This window comes from Camelus ferus, chromosome 5, assembly GCF_009834535.1.
Source record: "Camelus ferus isolate YT-003-E chromosome 5, BCGSAC_Cfer_1.0, whole genome shotgun sequence".
Lineage (NCBI taxonomy): Eukaryota > Metazoa > Chordata > Mammalia > Artiodactyla > Camelidae > Camelus > Camelus ferus.
Genome location: NC_045700.1, coordinates 74,474,987 through 74,495,846, shown reverse-complemented (window position 1 = coordinate 74,495,846; position 20,860 = coordinate 74,474,987). Strand labels below are relative to the sequence as shown.

The window sequence follows — 20,860 nt, the reverse complement described above, 5'->3', positions numbered from 1 at the left end:
TTACTTTTCATTAACAAAAATGGAAAAGTAATTTCATTACTTTAATTCCTTCAACTAATAAGTCCCAAATAATCATCAGCCTAAATGTTACTTTTATTTCATATTTTAGTAGAATTTAATCAAATGTCAAAAGTGCCACAGGTGGGTTAAGGTAGTAGCTGTGGATTTCAAACCCTTCCGTGGAGATAATTAAGTTCAGAGAGAAGGCTAGCAAAGGAAGATTAAAGTACAATTAGTGATTCAAACCAATTAGTTGACATATTCAGTGTGTATAAGGCTACTCTAATTCTGCGTCAGCAGCAGTTAAGTCCAAAATAAAAGGTGAGTAGAAAGCATTTGACTTCGAATTGTTCCTCGCATGTTTCAATGGTTGTGGGATTTGGGGGGAACCTTGCCTTACTGTTTACCACTTGATCAGTGATGCTGAGTGCCCTTTGGAGAAGAAAGGGATCCAAGTGAAGGGCAAATACAACTAGACTGGATGGATGCACAGGCTCCTTGTCCTGTCTTTGGCAAGGAGGAGCTATCAGGTGCTGCGCAAATGGTTTTCTCATCCATAAAATAAATGCATTGGCTCTTTATAGCTTTAATGTTTTCGACCTTTTGAATCAGCTGTTTCATGCATCTCCTTTGCTGTCTGGAGGAGGAGGAGGAGGAGGAGGAGTGAACGTACCTCACCATCTTCTCTGCAGACAGCTGCCTTGTGAACATATGGCGAGCACAGCCACCCCTTCATTCAGTGCCAGCTAGCTGGGGTCACAAACGCGGCAGCCAGCATCTTGCCCTTTTCCTGCCCCCTGCCCCCAGCGCTCTCCTCCCAAGGATTTCATCTGATACGACTGATAGTAACCATAGAAACAGGTACTTGTTGGTCATACAGAGGGAATCAAAGTCTACCCCGCAAATACAAAAATGGCTGATTTGATCAGTGGTGTTGCTATTAGGATCTCCTAGGGGCAGGGAGCGAGCTGATGATACTTAGGGTAAGATGTAAGTTATGCAGCATGTTGGAGAAACTGCTCTAGTTAGTGAAAATAGTTTGGTTAACAGAATTACAACAGCCAAGGCCACAGGCGGATTATACACGGGGCCAACTGGAAGAGACTTCACACAGTGATGGGACTTCAGAAACAGCAGCGAGGGAAGCCGCCGTTTAATCCTGCCCTTCAGAGAACACGGGCGAGCTGGACCAGCCTGGGGCAACAGTGATGAGCGGGAAGAGCCAAGCAGAGGCAACAGCAAAAGCAACTGAGCCAATGTTAAGGTATTTTTTTACTCCTAACTTTAAAAATTTCTTTTTAAAAATCTGTTTCAATTTACAGATAACTGGAGACCCACTCAGTTCTCACTTTTTTTCTGCTAAGTGATTAATTCAGTGACTCAAAGTTTGTATTCCTCACTCTCCAAATTCAGAGCTACTGCTAACCTCTTACATTCTGAGTTACAAAATAAAAATGACAACAAAAAACAACTGTCATTTGTCGTGACTTTCTGAAGACTTTAAAATGCTGCAAAAAATTCCAGAGAAGGTATTCTTTCTGTGCTTCTAATTATTGGATAAAACCTCGACTCTGGGTTAGCGGCAGGTCTCCTTCACAGCGTGCTTACTCAGCAACCAAACTTCAGTGGCTTCGATGCCAAACACTAATTGAAGATTTGTAGTGATCTATTGAAATGCCAGTTCTAAAGCCCCCCATTTGGTCGTAGAATGTGGTTTTTTAACTAATCGTACAGCAGTTTCCTTTTCAGGTGAACTTAATGCTTGAATGGTGAAGGGTTTGTTCAATAAACTTGAAATTTGAGAGCCATATCTTATTCTATTCATGTGTTTCAATTGTGAATTACAACTGGTAAGTAGTTCAAGTGAAATGGAGAAAAACTGTGTTTGCTCATTAGGAAGCCCAGTGGGTGTGCCTCTTCCAGGTTTACAATGAAGGTAGACTAGGTGGAGTTTGACCCGCTGGATATGAGCTCCCTGGTGCTTCACCAACAACATCATAAAGCAACTAATTAGTGTTCCTATGGTCACATTTCTTCACCAACAATTAAGTGTTATGACATCCTTAGATGGTGCGTACACAGTCCTCCTTCCACTTGGTAGATGAGGTAACTAGGAAAAGAAGAGAATGTACCTTGCCCAAGGTCTCAAAGGAGACTGCATCAGACCTACGATTAGAAGGCAAGTGCCTTTGCCTGTCCTGGATCCAGATCCGCAGGCCGAACCATCTGCCTCACTTCAATCTGAAACTTAAAGTCCAGCCATCCATAAACCAAATCTCACCTCCTCTGTATTCTGTGTTGCTTCTCCAATCGCTTAGGTCTATTTCAGCAGTGCCTGCGATGACCAGTTCCAGCTCTCTTGCATCAAAGACAGATACCAGCCTGGCATCCACCACCTGGGGAATGAAAGGAATACAGGACACAGCTCAAGAACCTGGAGAAGCTCCAGCTATAATTAAGCCTCATCAGAAAAGGAGGGCACAAGGAGTGCTGGGAACACCAGGGGAATAGTCTGTGTAGGCACTTAAAAACTGGTAAAGCTCTCTACAAATATATTTTTAGTACAAGGTTGATGAGATTTTCAACAGAAATTTTTAGTTTTTAAATAATTGACCACTGATTAATTCAGTTTGTTTTTCCTCTTTTGGAAAAGAATGAATGCTCCTACAGAAGAAGTCACATGGAAGGCTTGTAACAACTCCTGATCGTCAGATATGATCATTTCACGTTATCAGGCATGAGATCTGGTGACCTGTATCTGAGTATGAGTAAGATGTGTAACTTCAGTGTTATTAATGGTCATTACATCGTCAAATACTATTTGAATTCAGGTCACTTAATTTCAATGATCTTTTGTAACAAGGCAATACTTTTTTTTTCTTGAAACATAGAGGGAGAAAAAATACTGAAGTGTTTAAATTGAAAGAGCAACAGTAAATACAGCAAAATAGAAATGGGAGTAGGGCACACACATGAAGCACCGTGAGGTGGGCCAAGGTAACACTGACGTCAGACTGCGAACCCATCGTCTTTACCTCATAGAAGCCACGCACAAGGCTCTCTGTCTGCTGCACGACACCCCTCTCAATCCTCCACTTCACCATCCTCTCGATGTACTCCTTCTTGTTCTTCTCTGTGACTGGGATGTTGGCACCCCCTGGCTTTAACTCTCGTTCGGTAATCTGAGAGCAAAAAACAAAAGGACTGACCATGCAATACTCTCGATGTTGTCAGACCACTGCTGCCAATGAGTGGGAATCAGCCAGCTACTGCCCCTGCCCTGGCTGGGCGCCTCCTGGGAGCAGGGGGTGAGGCACTAGCACAGAGCCCAGGCACACACCGATGCACAAGGAAAACTGGGCACTGAGCTGATGCCTGAAAGCTCAGTGTTTAAAAATATATCTATTGCAAGGGCTGAAAGTTAAGTTTTAAATCCTAATTTAAAAAAAAAAAAAGTCTTTTAAATGGAAACAAATTGGCTCCAGATTCCGTCCCACTGCTATTTGACTGTTTGACAGAAAGGCATTTTCACAAATTCCTTTAGGGTTCAGAATCAACTACGTATAGAAAGCCAGTATCTAAGTCAAGATTTACTTTAAGGAAGCAGAGTTACATTCAAGTGAATGTTAAGTTGAGAACTTCTTTTCCAAAACATGAAATTCAGGAGGCCAGCCAAATATTAATGTCTAACTAAGAATATTACTTATGAACTAGTATACAATTTCTGTAAGAAATCTTTTAACCAACTCTTCTACCAACTTTGAGGAAAAACAATACATTTTCAGACCTTCAGCAAAATATTGTTTACTTTCACTCAGCTTCAAAACAATCCATTTCAGTTCTTAGATATAAATCAGAGTTAAGTACAAAAGCCAATTAAATAATTTAATATTCAACTCTGGAATAGCATGGACTTTTAAAAATTGTATTTTAGATCAGACATATTCTACTATGTTATATGGACATTTTGTTTGGAAATAAAAAGAAGATTGTTTACAACACACAAATAGCTGTAATAATTTGTAAATCAAAACATCTTAATCTGAAGTTGGTATTAGAATAACCTTTGTAACCAAGATTATGGTAACTGTACATAAACTTGGGTTTAAACCACTCAACCAGCCTGAAATAAACAAGCATCTGATCTTAGCCACTGAATTAATGCTTCTCCAACCAATAGCCTTCAATTACCACACTTAGTCACTAGTTATTCAAACACACAGACCTGCCCAAAGACTTCTTCATTCACAGTGAACGTGAGGTCCAGGATGTCGTGGATGTCATTGTCTTTCATCCACTGCAAGCTCTGGTGGAACTCTTCATCAAGGTATTCTAGATCACTCAGGTCACACAGACTAAGTTGACAAACAGAGAGAAACAAATATATATAGGCATGGCCATTAGCAAAAACCCAGAGTCATGAGGGAAGAAACTAAGAGCCAATGACAAGAACAAGACCAACTAAATAGGCAAAGATTTCTGGAATCTTCTTAGTCAAAGTCAGTAACCAAACCAGGGAAATAATTCAGAAATTTGGTATAAATTTTAAAAATTCTAACCTATAAAATGCCTTAGGAATCACTCAGTTTGTTCTTTCTTTTGCAGACACAGAACTGGAGGGCCAGAGTGGGTGCCATTTGCACAGTCACCCATAGTCAATGCCAGAGTCGGAACTAGAATTCGGGTGACAACTTGGGTTCAGTGTTCTTTGGCTTTGTTATACTACCTTAAAATATCATTCTCTTAATTAGAAATTCTGTGTATGTTTCTATGCTTTACTTTAACTTAGCTTCCCCTCCCCCACCCCAAAGACTAGATACTGTGATTCACATTCACATACACTCCCTTTTTCTTCATGGTTCTTACTCTTTCCTTGATGCTGAAAACTGAAAGCCACAATATCTCTCTACAATTATAATGGTTTTCTATATTTCTCTCTTCTTTTTTCATTCCCAAGAGATCTGCATGAGGTGGGGTTAATATCATATGTTGCATAAAGGTGGTAGCAATTGATTTGCTTTAGTTGTTTTGCAATTTCCTCCCATCAGCTCAATTTCAAAGACCCTTTTGTTTAGTTCAGTCTAAACATTTATTAGGTATCAACTAATGCCAAACATCTTAATAGCTATTTGATAAATAGTTACAGCCCTCAAGGAGCTAATAGTTTAGTTGGAGAGACAGGGACACAAATAGATAAGTTAATATGACGTGATAAGTGATAGCCTAGGTGGGTAACACTTTTTATTTGTACATTTTTTTATATGTTACACTTCAATTAAAAGAAAGATAAGTTCTATAAAAGGAGCTTCCAGAGCGAACATGCTGGGCATTTACTTTGACCTGGAGATTCAAGAAAAGCTTTTGGGAGTAGATGATACCTACCTGTAGGATGGTTAAAAGCCAGAGAGGTGAAGGGGAATGGATGAAGAGGAGGAGAAGGGGAAAAAGAGAGAAGGGAGCAGAAATGACAACCTGAACAAAGCACAAAGGGATGGAGTATACAGACATTCTGAGCATATCAGCAGCACCAGAGAGTTAACCACAAGTCCAGAGAATGAGGCTGGGAAGGCAGCTGGGAGCAAGCCCTGAATGCCTTTCTAAGGAGCTCAGTGATCCAGAATACTGAAAGGCTTCAGGACAGGGAATGACATGATCAGACAGGAAGTATGAATTTGTTTCTCTGGAAGTCACACTGTAGAGGATTACTTAAAATGGGGAGAGGGGTGGTTATCATTAGAGGATGGAGCCCAACTAATAGTCCACAATAGTGATTTGGCCAAAATAAGGACTTTAATGAGGGCACAGCTATTAGGGTGGAGAGGAGAAGAGGAATTTAAGAATTATTTAAGAGGCAAATGTGGACTTTAGTCAACGGCTTTCCTGGGCAGTACAAAGAAGCATATCAAAAATAGGGGTGGCCGATGAACCTGTGTTGCAAGCCAACTCTGATCAAGTGGCAGTCTTGAGGGCCATGAATTGGAAAAATTCTTGAGGCCACAACGAGTTCAGCAGGAAAAAGTACCATAAATGATGTGTGACCCATCCCATGGGAATGGGGTGGGAGGTGGGGAAGAGCAGAACAGGTGCTGTGTATTTAGCATCCCTGTTGGGAGGGTGTCCCCCAGTCTCTGACCAGAGTGACTTGAGAGTGTCTGCACCATGAGCCATGACCGGGCACAGGGGAGAAGGTACATTATTAGGTCAGGAGAAATTGATGAGTTTAGTTTTAACCATGTTGGTTTTTGAGGTGCCTGTGAGACATACAGGAGGGAACTTTCAGTGTTGACCACTTGAGCTCGTAACTCAAGGGGGATCCAATCTTAGGATCCAGATTGGAGAGTCAGTAGGACATGAGACAGGTGTAGAGATTTCCCATGAGAGCACACAGAGAGAAAAGCAGGGGCGAAGAATAGAAGCTTCAGGAACATCGAGGTTTAAGGGCAAGTCAGAGGAGAAGCCCACTAAGGAGGCATAAAAGTGAAAGGAGAACCAGGAGAGGACAGTGTCATGGACGCCGCGATGGAAAGACTCAAGAGAAATGGATGAGGGTTGGAGCGTCAACAGAAGCGAAAGCAACAGAATGGTCCATTAAGATGAAAACAGAAAAGCTTCTTTAAAAGCTTCCCTAAAACTAACACAATATTATAAATTAACTGTATTTCAATTAAAAATTAAAAATAAAATAAAATAAAATAAAATAAAGTAAAAGCTTCCCTAGGTTACTGGTGGGAAAAAAGCCAGGCTAAAGTGTGCTGAGGGTATGTCAGCAGTCAATATAGACTGCTCTCTCAGGAAGCTTAAATGGGAAGATAAGAAATAGTAAGGCAATGACATGTGAGGACGCAAATGGGCCAAGAAGAACCAGAGAGGCAGAAGGTCAGTGCCCAGTTGCCCAGGGCTCCACTGGCTCAGAACCCAAAAGGGAGGATGGTAGACACTTACGACTAACCCTCTTAAAAAGCCCATTAGAAATACATTGTTTTCATTTGAGGTCTAGGCTCCATTTTACAGATAGCAGATGCATGGCTTCGGTTAGGGAACGAGCTGGACAGAACCATGCAGTCATTCTGTGTTTTCTCATTGCAAGTGTGAGCTGCTACCCCCACAGACAGCTGCCTTCTCCTGTTCGGCCTTGTAAATAACTGCCGATTATAGGAGAGAAACTGTCTGCTTTACATTTTACAATCATCGCAATCTTCCATTGTGATAACAACGAAGAAAAAGTTCTGTGAATGCTAAGTTTTCATCTGCCATCATAAATTACTGTCTTGCATATAAAGAGGTCTCAAGAAAAATATGAGACTGCCCACCTCCAACAGACAAACAAATAAAACAAAGACAAAACAAAAGAGAACGAACATTTGAACCAAGAATAAGCAGCCAAAAGTTTGCATAAAGCAAAATGTAAAATGCATCTTATAAAGGACAGGGGCCTGTGAGTCACCAAGACTAACCCACAACTATTCTATTAATAATCGGCATTAATACCACAGGAATCCCAGTGCTGTGTTTGAAGTACAATTGTTTTGAAGAAACATGTGTTGCAACAAATGAGAATAAATTGTTCGGAGTAAAAGCAAAACAAAGACTTTGGAAGTCAGACAGGAATAAAGGTTCAGAAAGAGAAAAAACTCAGTAATTGCATTTGAAACTGTATTCATTTCAATAATCTAAACCCACTATTGTTTACTAATAACCAGTTTGAGACAGTGAACAGATAATTGACAATGACAAAAGACCCTTTTTGATAAAGGAAATATTACATTCTTAACATGCTAATTATACAAGCCACAAAAATACTCTTACATTCTGAGAAGAGCCTTATAAAAGGGCCGTGTGAAGAAGGCATCCAGCAAATACTGGTGAATTAGTGCAAGACCAAGGATCCTACCACTGAACCGGAACCTGTGAAGGAAAAGCAAGAGACAGCTCACACGTCATGGAGCAGATTCCGCATTGTTGTATCTGCTTTCTAGAATGCCTTCCAGCTCTAGCCACCTGAGTTTGTCCAACATTAATTGCCTATGAGGCAACCTGTTTCACTCTGATGTTGTGAGAGATACCGTTCTACCTTTACCCCATGTCAGCAACGTCCACCCTGTAGCATGTGTGGCCAATGTGATTTCCCTGTTAGCATGTCAGTGAAATTTCCCCAAATCACTTCTAAGAAATGATGACAGAATGAGACCAGCAGTGGTGGGGAAAATGTCCCCTGAGGGTTTGCTTGCATGAATATTAGCAAGATTTCTCTACTGCAAAGCTAGGAGCAATTCCCTTTTGGGGAGAAGTTCAATCTCAGAGTGAGAAAGTTCCTGTTCCCATTCTCTCTCAGACCCCACTCTGGAGGAGACTGTCACCATCCAAGAATTATGCATGTGTACTTGACAGAGTTTCCCCCTGCGACATTCTGTTCTCTAAAATTTCAGTGATCAATCCTATTCTGAATCACTTTGGAAACTTATCTTCGCTAAATGACTGGATCTGCCAGCTGAGATGCGCATGTATTTTCTTTTTCACAAGTGTCCAAGTTTCTAGCTCTTAGAAAGTCTGATGCCGTCCAAAAGTGTAAATCCACACGGAGGTTCCTACTGTCCATCTGCAATCTTAGTGTTAGGCAACCATTTTAAGATCGATGTCTTGCAGTTTTGTTTTTCTTTATTTCCACTTTTGTTAGCATAACTGCAACAGCTACATTTAGGAGGACTCCAAATCGTAGTTAAACGGAAGTTAACTTGAAGACTAAGTCCTAAAACTTAATGCCCTCCACCCACCAATATTAACCTCATGACTTGAAGAAATTTTTTCCATGAGTCCTACTCATGGGCTTTTTGTTGTTGTTGTTGTTGTTGTTACTATAGTGAAAATGAACAGGAACAAGCAAACAGGGGTTATGAAGACATTGCAAGTCTATGAATGCAAGGATGTAAAAAAAATGTTAATGGAAAGAATGCAATTTGGGATTTTCAGAATAAACAATTCCCAGATGGGAATCTTACACCAGTTTTCCTTCATTTTGTGTGAAAAATTAGGAAAGGGGCAACTCCTGGCTACAAACTTCAAGTGGTCATGAGGGTAAGTGGCCAGCTGCTGGGACTCCACACTCCTGCCTGCCTGCCAGGGTTCCCTTCTGCCATCAGTTCCTCTGGGTCACCCCACCCTCCCTCCCTCCCACTGGAATACCAATACTGACCGGGCGGCCAGCTGCTCTGCTCCTCCCTCAGTGTTAGCCACTTCCCCAAAGGCTGCTCTAGAAGCTGCCTGGCCCCTGGGTCAGGACCTTCCCCTACCCACCCACACCCCAGAGCTCAGGGTTGCCCAAAGCTGCACAGAGGGATTTAGGGTCTTGCCAGGGACTTCGTCTGCAACTTCCTTTCAATGGGAAAATCCTTTTGAATTCTACTCGACTCACTTAACATTGGTCTTATGGAACATAGTCTATTCCTAGCTTGGAGACTTGTCTGTATATTAAATCTGACAATACCGACAAGAGTCAAATGAAATGTTTAACTGAAAATCTGATATTCTCCGAGGAAAAAAACTGTTTAAAAAAAAGAAGGCGGGGGTTCCCATAAAAACTACTATCACAGAAAAGCAGCTAAGAAAAGTGCCAGGGAGGAATACTTACCACTCATGGTGATTGTCTACAAAGGCAGACATGGGGCTTATTTGTACTGTGTATGTGTCATTGGCTGAATATTCAAATAAGCCATAGTATGGGTTAAAGAGTTCTCTGGATACAAGGAAGAAAAACTCTCTGGAAGGTCCACTGTAATCCAGCCTTTAAAACATCCACAGAAAGAACAACCAGTTATTATTTTTTCTATTTATCAGGCACATTTTCTACAGACCTCAACTTTCTATGTAGAACACTCATTACCAGTCTAATTATCCACCACCAGGATTGTCCAAAACAAACTGAATGATCATGATTCTTTACCTCATCCGTGTTTTGACCCAGGAGAGTGTAATGGACGTGTACACGGAGCATATTCAAAACTAAAGCTACACAGCAGATAACGGATGAAATAGGCAATATCCTAGTAATCTGATTGTATAAATATGTATTAAAAGGTAAATACTTTAAATGCCTGGAGCCGGGTTATGGGGAGAGGCAGCACAACGGGAATGCTTTATTTAAGAGGACAGCAGCTACCCACACCCGTGGGACCTGGAGTCCTCGTGGATTTCTGAAGCACTTTTAAATGGGGAAGAGAGAGACTTAGTGAATTGATGGTAGGACGTTACAAGGCCTCCTAGGGAGATCAGAGGCAAAAAATGGAATGATGGAGTTAAGGGAAAACTTTAAATTATAAAACCCCAGGGAAAATTATAGACAGGAAAAATGAGGGTGTCTAAAGCTTTCTCAGGAAGGCATTCGGAGGGGAGGCTGAAACTCCAGCACCTGAACTGCAGTGCAAATTCCATTTTACTTACCAAGACATCAGGGTCAAAGTAAAATCTGAGAAATGAGTGTGTTAGGTTTGAGGAATGTCAAGTGGCCAACAATGCTGACAGCAAAAAAAGGAGTCAAAAGAGAGGTTTGCAATAAAACAATGTGATATGCTCAATTTAAAATGAAAAATACTAAGTGCATCTACTCTATGATAGAAAGTTTACGCATGGGCTCAAAGACAGGAAAAAATTCTAAAGGGGGAATGAAAGCAACAGATAAGTTGGGGTGGAAGGATTTTATAAGACTTCCTTTGTTCATCCTATTTTTTTTCTTCTTATGGAATTTCCTTCATGGACATTATTGTATTTTTTTTAATATATAAAAAAATGAAATCATCTGAGTTTTGTGCAGTGATGAGACTGTGTGATAAAGAAAAGGATCCTATTAAAGGTGGAAGAGGGAGCTGAAGGACTAGTAAGAAAAATGAAATGGCCTTTATTCGTCTTAGTTGAGAGTTCCGTAGAGTTTACTTAGAGCAGCTATCCACAGACTGCTTTCTTATTTCACCATATCTGAATATACATACACCATTGTTTATTTAATACTTTGAATTTCTTGCTTTCCAATGTAGCCTTGTCTTACACAACATTTATGAAATGATGACATGCTCACTTTACAAACATCAAAACAAAAAAATGCTCCAGTCTGTGTGACAGCTACAACCACCTCACACCTCACCAGTCCACACTGCACTTTGTGCAGACTGACAAGAAACCTACGTGTACAAAAATGCAAACACAGCAGACACTTAGGGCCAAAGAGCACTTAAGGTGACCGTCGGAACTGCCCTCGGGGCAGCTGAATATCATGTGGCTATCAGGTGGCCACCAGGAGCCATGGGACTATGCGCAGATTACCCTGGGGGCTCCCAAAGCAGCATCCGGCTGCCTCCCGGGTGCAGTGACATGGACTGCCCCCTCCTTGTGCTGAGACCAAGGCAGCTTCCGGTGGCTTCCTTCCACTGTCCTAGTTCTGCTCTCTGACACCACCAAGAACAAGGAGAATACTTCTTCCACTTGAACATTCTTCACATACCTGGCGGCTTTCTTCCAGCAAATATCTGAGTGCCTGTTACGTTCCAGGTACTCATCTAGATGCTAAAGATGAGACGTTTTTTCAAAAGTCATTTTCTCCAAGAACTCTAAGCTCAGCAGTTTCCATACCCCTGGCCTCTGTCCCCTCCCGCCCCCTCCCCACTCCTGAGCATGGCCACTTCTTTAACTGCCTCTTACAGCAGGGTGGGCAAGTCCCTCACCATGCTGTCCTCTGCTCTGGACAGTCTCCAGGTGTCAAAGTCTGACCTAAGGGGTGGTGTCTGAGACTGATCACAACACTCGAGGTGTGGTCTCATCAGCACAAAACTTAGAAAGGGCTCTTGCCCTCTCTTCCTGGATGCTTTTCTGCACTAAAGCAGTTTAAAGTCACCCTGCCCTGTGGCGCAGTCACTTAGTTGACTCATAATGAGCTAGTCATCAGACCAAACCTTTCACCTACGCTGCACCTTTAACCTAGACTCTCCCATTCTGTCTGCAGGTCGCTGTAGCTTTTTAACACCCAAGTGCTAGCTGTTAAACTTTGCCCTAGTAAATTTCACTTTGTGAGCCTTAGTCCATGATTCCAGACTACCTGGGTCCCTGTGGATGCAAAACATCTCTCTAAATTTCCTATCAGTGGGGAATTTCCTCACCAGACCTCTGTGTCTTTCAGGAAACAGAGAATGCCAGCCAAAGGCATCTGAGAAGTCATTTTGTCTATCCCCTCATTTCACTGAGGAGAAGACGGAGGCTGAAGGAAATCACTAACTTGCATCAAATAAAAGCTGCAGTGGAAGATCCAGGCCTTGCCACAGGTTTCCTCACCCCAGGTTTACTCCATACAGCCCACCCTTCAGTGAATTTTAAATATTCATCCAGACGAAAAACAATGTTGCTTATAGAGCAAAGGTCAGCAAATTATGGCCCTAGGGCCAAAGCTGGCCCACCCCCTGGCTTTGTAAATAAAGTTTTATTGGAATGCAGTCACGCCCATTTGTTTATGTGATGTCTGGAGCTGCTTTCCTGCTACAATGGTAGGGTTGAGGAGGTGCAACAGGAATGTACGGCCTGCCAAGCCTGAAATATTTACTATCTGGCCCTTTACAGAAAAAGTTTGCAAACTCCTGTTACAGAAGAAAGTAGGTGAAAAATGCTATTTTATTCAAATACCTGGCTTACTCTAAATCCTCTTTAGTGAAGATCACTGCAGGGAAGCCTACGATGATGCCAATATCCTAGGGTGTATGCAGCCTCCAGGCACCGTCACAACTTCTAAGCACTAACGGCAAGTGAGCCCTGGTCTGCAGGGGCCTTCAGACACAATCAAGGCACGGGATGATAAGGATCACAGACAGCCGAAATATGAGCCAAATACTTTATGAGTCAGTTTTCTTCAGACAACTGATTTAAGTAAATTGAGGTCTGAGCTGCCTAAAATTAAATGGTGGCATTTAGTTAGAAATAGCAGGTTGACTCTGAGCTTCAACTCTCAGTATTTTAATAATACTGTCCTTCCCAGAGTGTATTACGGCTGCCTGTGTGCCTGCCTCGCCCATACACACATCTAGACTGTAACCCTACTGAGGGCAGGGGACATGTCTTTCTCATTTTTATATCCTAAATCCTTAGCCTGATACACGGTATGGGCTCAGTTTACACTGCTGAGTCACTGCGTGGAGCTGCCTGATACGCTCTCAAGGAGATCAACAACATTTACATCGTTATTTGACAACTAGTAGAGTGAATAATTTTGCACAAGTTTGCCTCTAGGTGGTATATTGATTCAAATGTATTAATACGTTATGCCAATCCTTAACAGACAATTTCATTTGCAAGCATTGTCAGAAACAGCTCAAGTGAATTATGCTTGGAAAGCTTGGCCCTTGCCTTTTCCAAGTCTACTATTTTCTAATGTGGTAAAGTCTGTTAAAACAACAAACATGGACCTTGCTGATTGTTTCTTTTTTTTTTTATGATAATAGCTGAATCTTGCTAAAAATTAAATGAATGTCCCCCTGCAAATGTTCAATTGTTAAGTTGCAAAGTAAAACTCTTTTTTTCCCCCCTAAGAGAGAACAAAGCTAACAGTTCCTCTTGGAAGAAAATGTGTCTTCCTCAACTGGTCAGCTTGTATCTGCTGTGTTTTTTTTAACTCTAGCAGCCCTGATGGAGTCACTCTAAGGCCAAGACAGTTTTAAAAGTTCAATTTGACTATCACCTGAAATTCAGAACTGCATATATGAGAGCAGGTTGTCAATTACAAGTTACAGATGTTGATCTAATTTAATAAGACATGTCCCAGCAGGGTACCTCATGCCTGGGCTTCCTGTAATGTCTTAGCAACCTCTTCCATATAAATAGTTAATATGACTCATATCACAGGGATCATTTGTTACATTCCTGTTTTGCCAGTTAGGTTGGTTCCCCAGCTAAAGGCTTGGCACAGAAATATAGAAACTCCGGACAACGGGTGTGCAGCCACACAACAGCTGCATCTGAGGGCATTTCAGAATAAGCACAGATGTCTTTGGGGTGGCAACGTCGTCTCGAGCCCTGTGAAGTGCTGATAAGGCATTTTAAACACCATCATGTTGCTGGGCTGACACCACCCAAGTTGTTAATAGCATCCCATATTTGCTAAAATAAGTAATTTTATCCCCCTGTTCTTTATTTTCAGCTAAAAATGACCTAAAACCAAGTATTTGAAAGGCAATAAACTATAAACTGAAAGCAGGTGATGGCACTGGAAAGTCATACTACCATTTCCTGAAAGTTTTCTGGCAGACAGAAAGCCTTGCTCTCTTACCAGTCCAGGCACACATAGTCGGCACACCTTCTCATTCACCCTCAGATGTTTACAGCAGTGAGGCACAGGTTCTTGAGCCACCGAAGAAGGCCCGGCGGGTGAGTAAGGAATTCTGTGAGCACTTAATACGACAAAGTTTTACTTGGTGATACCCAGCCAGAGTCTGGACACAAAAGCACCCTTTTCAGTATGGTTTGGGTCATTAAGGTTATCCTGCAAATGTCCCTTTTTAGAAGAAGACGAGCAACACCATAAAGTTTAACTTGAAGCTTTACACATTTCTGAGGACTAAATGGCCAAGCCCAGGACCCCAAACAACTTCTCAACCAATCAGATGTAAGAGCTGCTGGTTATTTCATAAGCCTCTGACCCAAGAAAACCTTTCAGATCTCATCCTCCCTAGCTGCTTTCATTTGCTCATTTAAGGAGAAATATCTCAGGAAGAGATTGCCTGTTCTTAAACCCCCAAAATAAAACTGTTTGCACATGTCCCCTCCCTAGTCCAAGGGTGGCTTTGCAAGACAGATGACTGATGTCACATAGATGGCACCTTACATACAATGAACTCATTCTTTCCTAAAGAAAGGGGCCTTTTATAGAGTTGGCTGTGGAGAGAAAAAAAAAAGAGGCGAGGCAATCACAGTGTAAACATCCTCTCCTTATCCAGGCCATTATTTCCTTACTTGTTTTGGGTACTAAGAAACGAAGGTACACCTGAAGCTAACACAATATTGTGAATCAACTATACTTCAATTAAAAAAAAAAGTAAATGGCCCAAGATGCCCTATCAGAACACAAGTGTCTACTTGGCTAACTTTTGACACCATGTAAGCTTCAGCTGCTAGGACTTTTAATTCAGAAGAAAGTAATACGCTGGAGAATATGTGGCTCTCCATTGGCTCCCTTCCTAAAGAAGCAACTTCGAAGCAGACAGAGAGGCGAGCAGAGTATGCAATTTCCCGCCACATTCAGTCAGAATGATTCAGTTTCCAGCCATTCCACCACTGCTGACCTCCCATCTCCCACTCTGCGAGAGCAGATAACCAGATTAAGTTGGGTGGAAATTTTAATGACTAGAACCAAACCTCCCACTCTGACCAAATTAAATCAGAGTGGCTTGTGTAGAAACTGTCTGCTTTTCATAAAAAGCCAAGCATAACATGAAGCATTATTTTAGCAAGATATAATAATTAGTTGTCAACTAATATATTTACATTAATAGCCTCCAGAATTATTTTTATATTTTTTCACAGAATACTGGCATCTCTAATATTCTGGGGTTAGTCCTACCTCACATGGAATTTGTAGTCATCTTATAAATTTATGACTATAAAATTTCCCATCATTTCTCTTGGCTCAGCTCTTCCATTTCAGGAACAAGCTAAATATCATGTTTTAAGACTTCTGCAAAGAAACATCTTAAAAGTGGAGCTGAAGTCTCTGGGTGAATCTGCTAATTACCACCTTTTTGGAGTGCAGGCAAATGCATTACTCTTAAAAATAAATCCCTTTCTCTTTATGCCTTCACTAATCTAGTATAAATAAAGACCCTGATTACAACAGGTTGAAAATACAATCAGTGAGATGGTATCGATAAGAATTGCAAAGTAGTATTCCCTGATAGATAGCAAAGCTGACCTTAGCAACACAAAACAATACTCTATACATACCAATCCTTCTACTACTTTGGACTTTCCATGGAATTAACTGTATCTACATTCTTATTTCTCTACTGACCTCAAGTGTAAAAGGAAGTATGCACAAACCAAAAATTACCCTGGTGGCAACCACTTATCAGACAACAAAGAAGTAAGAAAAGTTGCTCAGGGAAGCGTTTTCTAAATCTCCCCAAATTCTGCCACTATATTTCCTTTTAATAAATGTTTTACTTTAGAATAGCTTTGGATTTACAGGAAAGTTGAAAAGATCATAGGGAGAATTCCTGTATACCTCACACCCAGTTCCCCTCTGAGGAAATCTTACATTAGTATAGTACTTTTGTTACAATTCATGAACCAGTATTGTTACAGCATTAACTGAAGCCCATACTTTATTCAGATTTCTTTTGTTTTGACCTAACGTCCCTTTTCTGTTCCAGGATCCCCTTCGGGATGCCACTTGACATTTAATTGCCAGGTGTCCTTAGGCTCATCTTGGCTGTGACAGTTTCTCAGACTCTTCTGGTTTTTGATGACCTTGACAGTTTTAAGTAGCACTGATATCTTAGAGAATGTCCCTCAGTTCGGATTCATCTAATGTTTTCCTCCTGTGTTACGTGTTTTGGGGAGAAAGAGAGTAAAGTGTCATTCTCAACACATCATGTCAAGGGGACGTACCATCAACACAACATTTCACGAATTTAGCCTTGATCACCTGGTTACGTGTCTGTCAGGCTTCACTACAGACTTACTTCTTTTCCCCCTCTTTCTTTTCATACTGCACTATTTGGAGGAAAGTCACTATGTACAACTCACGGTTAAGGAACAGGGAACTGTTCAGAATTTTTGTAAATCTTCTGCACAGGAGATTGGTCTATTCTCCTCATTTATTCAATTGTGCATTTATATCTCTATGGATATTTATTTTATACTTCGGGGTTCTGATCCAAACTGCTTTATTTCCTTGTTCAGCTTATTCCAGCGTTGACCTCTGGGGGCTCTTTCGGTTGGTGCTGTCCCTTTAACATCACCATGGGCTGTCTGAGCTCTTCTGTGCTTCCTGGCACAAGAGCTCCAGGCCCTGTCCCGTGTATTCCTGCCCAGTCCTAGAGTCAGCCCTCTCTCCAAGGGGCCCTGGTCCCTTTTATTGAAGAATGACAAGATCTGGGCACTACGTGTGTATGTTTTTAAATACGTATGACTAGCCCTAGACCAGAAGAACTTACAAAACGGCACATTTTGAGGGCATTAAAATTAACGAAGGCAAGAAAGTAACAGAAAACTCCAGCTCCATGTTACAGTTCCACAGAAAATTTTAGGTCGCTTTTCATTTTGGGCACTGATTATAATCCAGAAAGAAATGTTATGAACTTTAATTTTAATGTAAGAAGATGGCAAAGGCTAAAATAACTTCTTAATTCTATGCTGTTTTGCGGTTTCTATTTTTTTCAGTATATATACTTTGTTAACCTTTCAAACAGCATTATGTATTTTTAATGCCTTAACAGCAAAATAGTCTCTAGCTAATAATCTATATGGATGATTCTGACATGATAAAGCCATGAGACCAGAAATTATCGGGCCTTATTCCAGCTTCAGTAAGCCACAGGCAGAGGGGCCTGATTAAGAGATTGTCCCTGAGGGCTGAGGTCACACCTCAGAGTATCCTTCCCCTTATTTTCCTTCTGGAGTTCCAGGAAGAAGACAGGTAATGGAGGCAGGAAACATTTGGACACGAGTGGCCATCAGATACAGAGGTATCAAGCCTCACTCTGCCTGGGCCTCCTCCCAGGAACGGATGTCAGTTCAGACCATGGGGAGACTGTCTAAGCATGATCAAGCATGATAAGCATCTGTTCCAGTCATACCTAAGTCCCAGGCAAGACTCTTGCCTACATCTCTGCGATCTCTGCAAACTGTGGCCCAACTGGGACGTCAGCTGGAGTTCTGGGGGAGGAAAAGCATTCTCATCCAAACCAGACTGGTTATGGAAGGAAATGCTTGGAATCCCATGCATACCTGTGATGAGGCTAAAAACATTTGCCTTCATTTTCAACTGTGCACCTGCATCTTTAAGTCAATGAACAAAAGCCACAAGTCCATTAAGGCACGTCAGCAATAAAGGCTCAAGTCTCAGGCAAGCTTCCCAAACTCTGTTACATTATACTGTTCTCCCATATAATATTTTACTTTATTCTGGTCACAGCTGGGAGACTATACAACAGTATATGTGATAAGAGAATTTACAGGTCACTAGCTGGAATAATGAAAAGATCTGTGGGTAGGAAAGAAATTCAGACAGATCAGAGTTCAGGAGTTTTGCCTACATCCCAGTGTAGGTCCGAGAATCCTGGATGAAGACAAAAGGCCTAATTTTGAATCTCAGTTTTGCAATTATCTAGTTCTGTTAGTAAGTCCAAATTATTTTTTACTTTGGAACCTCTGTTTCATCAACCACATACCAAACGATTGACTCTGTTAACTATTATTACTATGACACCCTAATCTAATATCCCTTATTTGGGGGCAAGCCTGAGAGGGGCAGCCTTAAGATGATCCAAGTTGACAGGAGACAGAGAGCTAAGGACCAGACAGCCAGAGTGCAGGCAATCACGTGGCATTTTAAAGTTCACTCCAGGAACGTCTGGGCTACAAACAAGAGGCTGAGACTCCAAACCTACGCCTGGGATGAGGAGAGAGGAAGGGGTGTGGGAGAAATGAGAGCTGTCATTTTCTGAAGGGTCACAGAACCACTGCTATGCCTACTTGGAGGCAAGAAGCACTGTGTAGGAGTCTTCACTCCCTCATTTCCTAATCCTTCTCTGTGTGAGCACACTCATGGAAGAGTCACAGAAGGCTGGAGATGTTTATGGCAGGCAGTTATTTTGGTAGATGTGCTGCCGTCCCAAAGGGAGAGAAAAAGTGAGGACAGAGACATAAGAACCAAAGCCCAGGAGCTATTGCTGGAAAGGTTTCCTGCCAGAACAAGAAGATTCTTTTTTCCTTCTCTCTTTTTCTTTTCCTCTATCTCTTTTTTATTGGCTTACAATATTACATTAGTCCCAGGTGTTCAACACAGTGACTCCGTATCTTTATACACTACGAGATGACCACCACTGTAAGTCTAGTCACCACTGTGTCAGCATACAAAGTTGTTACAGTACGACTGACTATGTGCCCCATGCTTTACATTACATCTTGTGACACTTATTTTACAAGGAAATATGGAAATCTGCACCTCTTAATCCCCTCCACCTATTTTACTCCCTCCCCCCACCTCCTCTCTGGAGAACCCTAGTTTCTAATTCGTGATTCTGAAACTGAGCTTATTGAACAGGTGGAGCACGACTGACTTGCACCCCAGGGCAGAAAACAGGAGCCCAGTCATTATAATGCAATTCCTTGTTTGTTCCCTCAAAGGCCACCTTTTCCCTTTAAAAGAAAGAGTTCCAGAAAGAGGAAACCCAACCAAGCTTCTGCTCTCAAAAATGATATGTAGTGATGAGTTTTTAATGAAAGAATTTCTCTGTCAAGTGATTTAAAAACCAGAGGAAGCTGAGAGGTTGCAGTGTATGAGAACAGCACTTCCTGCCAGGAGGACTTCCTGCCTCGGGCAACCACAGCTGACGCCTGCGGGCAAACAGCCGCTGCCCCAGCCGCAGCAGCCGGTGCTGCGCAGGCAGCTTCTCCGAGCCACTCACCCTTCCTCCCCGACGAACGTGACGTACAGCTTATTTCTCTGCAGGTCTTTTCTGGAATAGCCCATAATCTGATTGAAAGCATCTTCGAGTAAGTGATCTCTTCGGATAATTAACCTGTCCGTAAAGAGACAATTTGAAAGACACGGATTATTTCCTAATCCTTCTCTTCCCAGAACCGAGCACTTGCCACGTGATTGCCATGGACCGTAATTAATGAGGCCAAAAGTGGAGTGACTTGCGGTCGTCGCTGTCTGCGATAAAGCGCCCATCGGTCCTGAAGTCATAACAGCATTAGCAAAAGTTACATCAGAGAATCATTGGTCAACAGAGCGCCCCACCTAAGACCTGTGAAAACGACGCAAGAGTCCTTCCTGAGCCAGCAAATCAGTTTTTCCCAGGAGGAAAATGATTATAAAACAACACATAGAAAACACCTCCCATTTTTGTTTAGTACAGGAAGAGCAACCCCATGAGGTGACGTTTTAAGCCTGAATGCACCTAGGCCAGGACTTCAGTTCCTAAGTGCCCAGAGAGATGGCTGTGAGAACAAAGAGGTCACGGAAATTCTCAGCGTCCTCCAGAGCAGAGGCACGCACTGTTGTACTTAGTTTAAAGTAAGCAAATCTTGAGATTCCCTCAGTGACAGATACAAGTGAATGTGACTTGTGGCTGACTGATCTACTCTGTGACAATGATAATTAAAATTATCCTTAAACAGGTATCAACTGGCTCTTATTGCAAATAGCAATGGAAAGGGAGATGGTACAACAAGACCATCACAACTGAAGCTCAGAGAGGTATGGCATTTGGGGAAGGCTGATGTTTTTTGAGGGTGATGAAAGGGGAACCTGTGAGTTTAATCAAGCAAGCCCTGTGTGAGGGGCAGTGAGCCATGGCATTGCTGGGCTGGGAGTTGCTCTCAGGCACCCAGATCATTCATGGTGCTGCCTGCAGACCCTCCCTCCTCTCCTCTCTCGATGGGCATAGTGATGTCCAGTGGGGACAAGGGACAGGTGGAAGCAGGGTTGAAGGGAGTATGGGCAAGTAGGAAATTCAGATAATTCTATGCCAAATAACATGATGACGTTTCAATTTCCCCATTCCAAGGGAGGAGGATAAAGAAAGGCAGGAACAACATTCATGACATAGTCCACTGGACAAATGAAGCTTATTTCACAGAAGGAAACAGAGCGGTAGGCCTGCACTCA

At 42.0% G+C, this 20,860-nt stretch overlaps 1 protein-coding gene across 4 annotated transcripts in view; it reads right to left on the bottom strand.

The window, feature by feature from the left end:
* HECW2 (HECT, C2 and WW domain containing E3 ubiquitin protein ligase 2) overlaps window positions 1-20,860 on the bottom strand; it is a 334,372-nt gene that overhangs the window by 19,315 nt on the left and 294,197 nt on the right. For all 4 annotated transcript variants that reach the window (XM_032480136.1, XM_032480138.1, XM_032480137.1 and 1 more), the window contains 6 exons: window positions 19,653-19,766; window positions 9,626-9,778; window positions 7,807-7,905; window positions 4,226-4,355; window positions 3,036-3,182; window positions 2,282-2,396 (listed from right to left, as the gene is read on the bottom strand). In XM_032480136.1, the coding sequence (XP_032336027.1) occupies window positions 2,282-2,396; window positions 3,036-3,182; window positions 4,226-4,355; window positions 7,807-7,905; window positions 9,626-9,778; window positions 19,653-19,766 (758 nt within the window). The remainder of the gene's footprint in view (window positions 1-2,281; window positions 2,397-3,035; window positions 3,183-4,225; window positions 4,356-7,806; window positions 7,906-9,625; window positions 9,779-19,652; window positions 19,767-20,860) is intronic.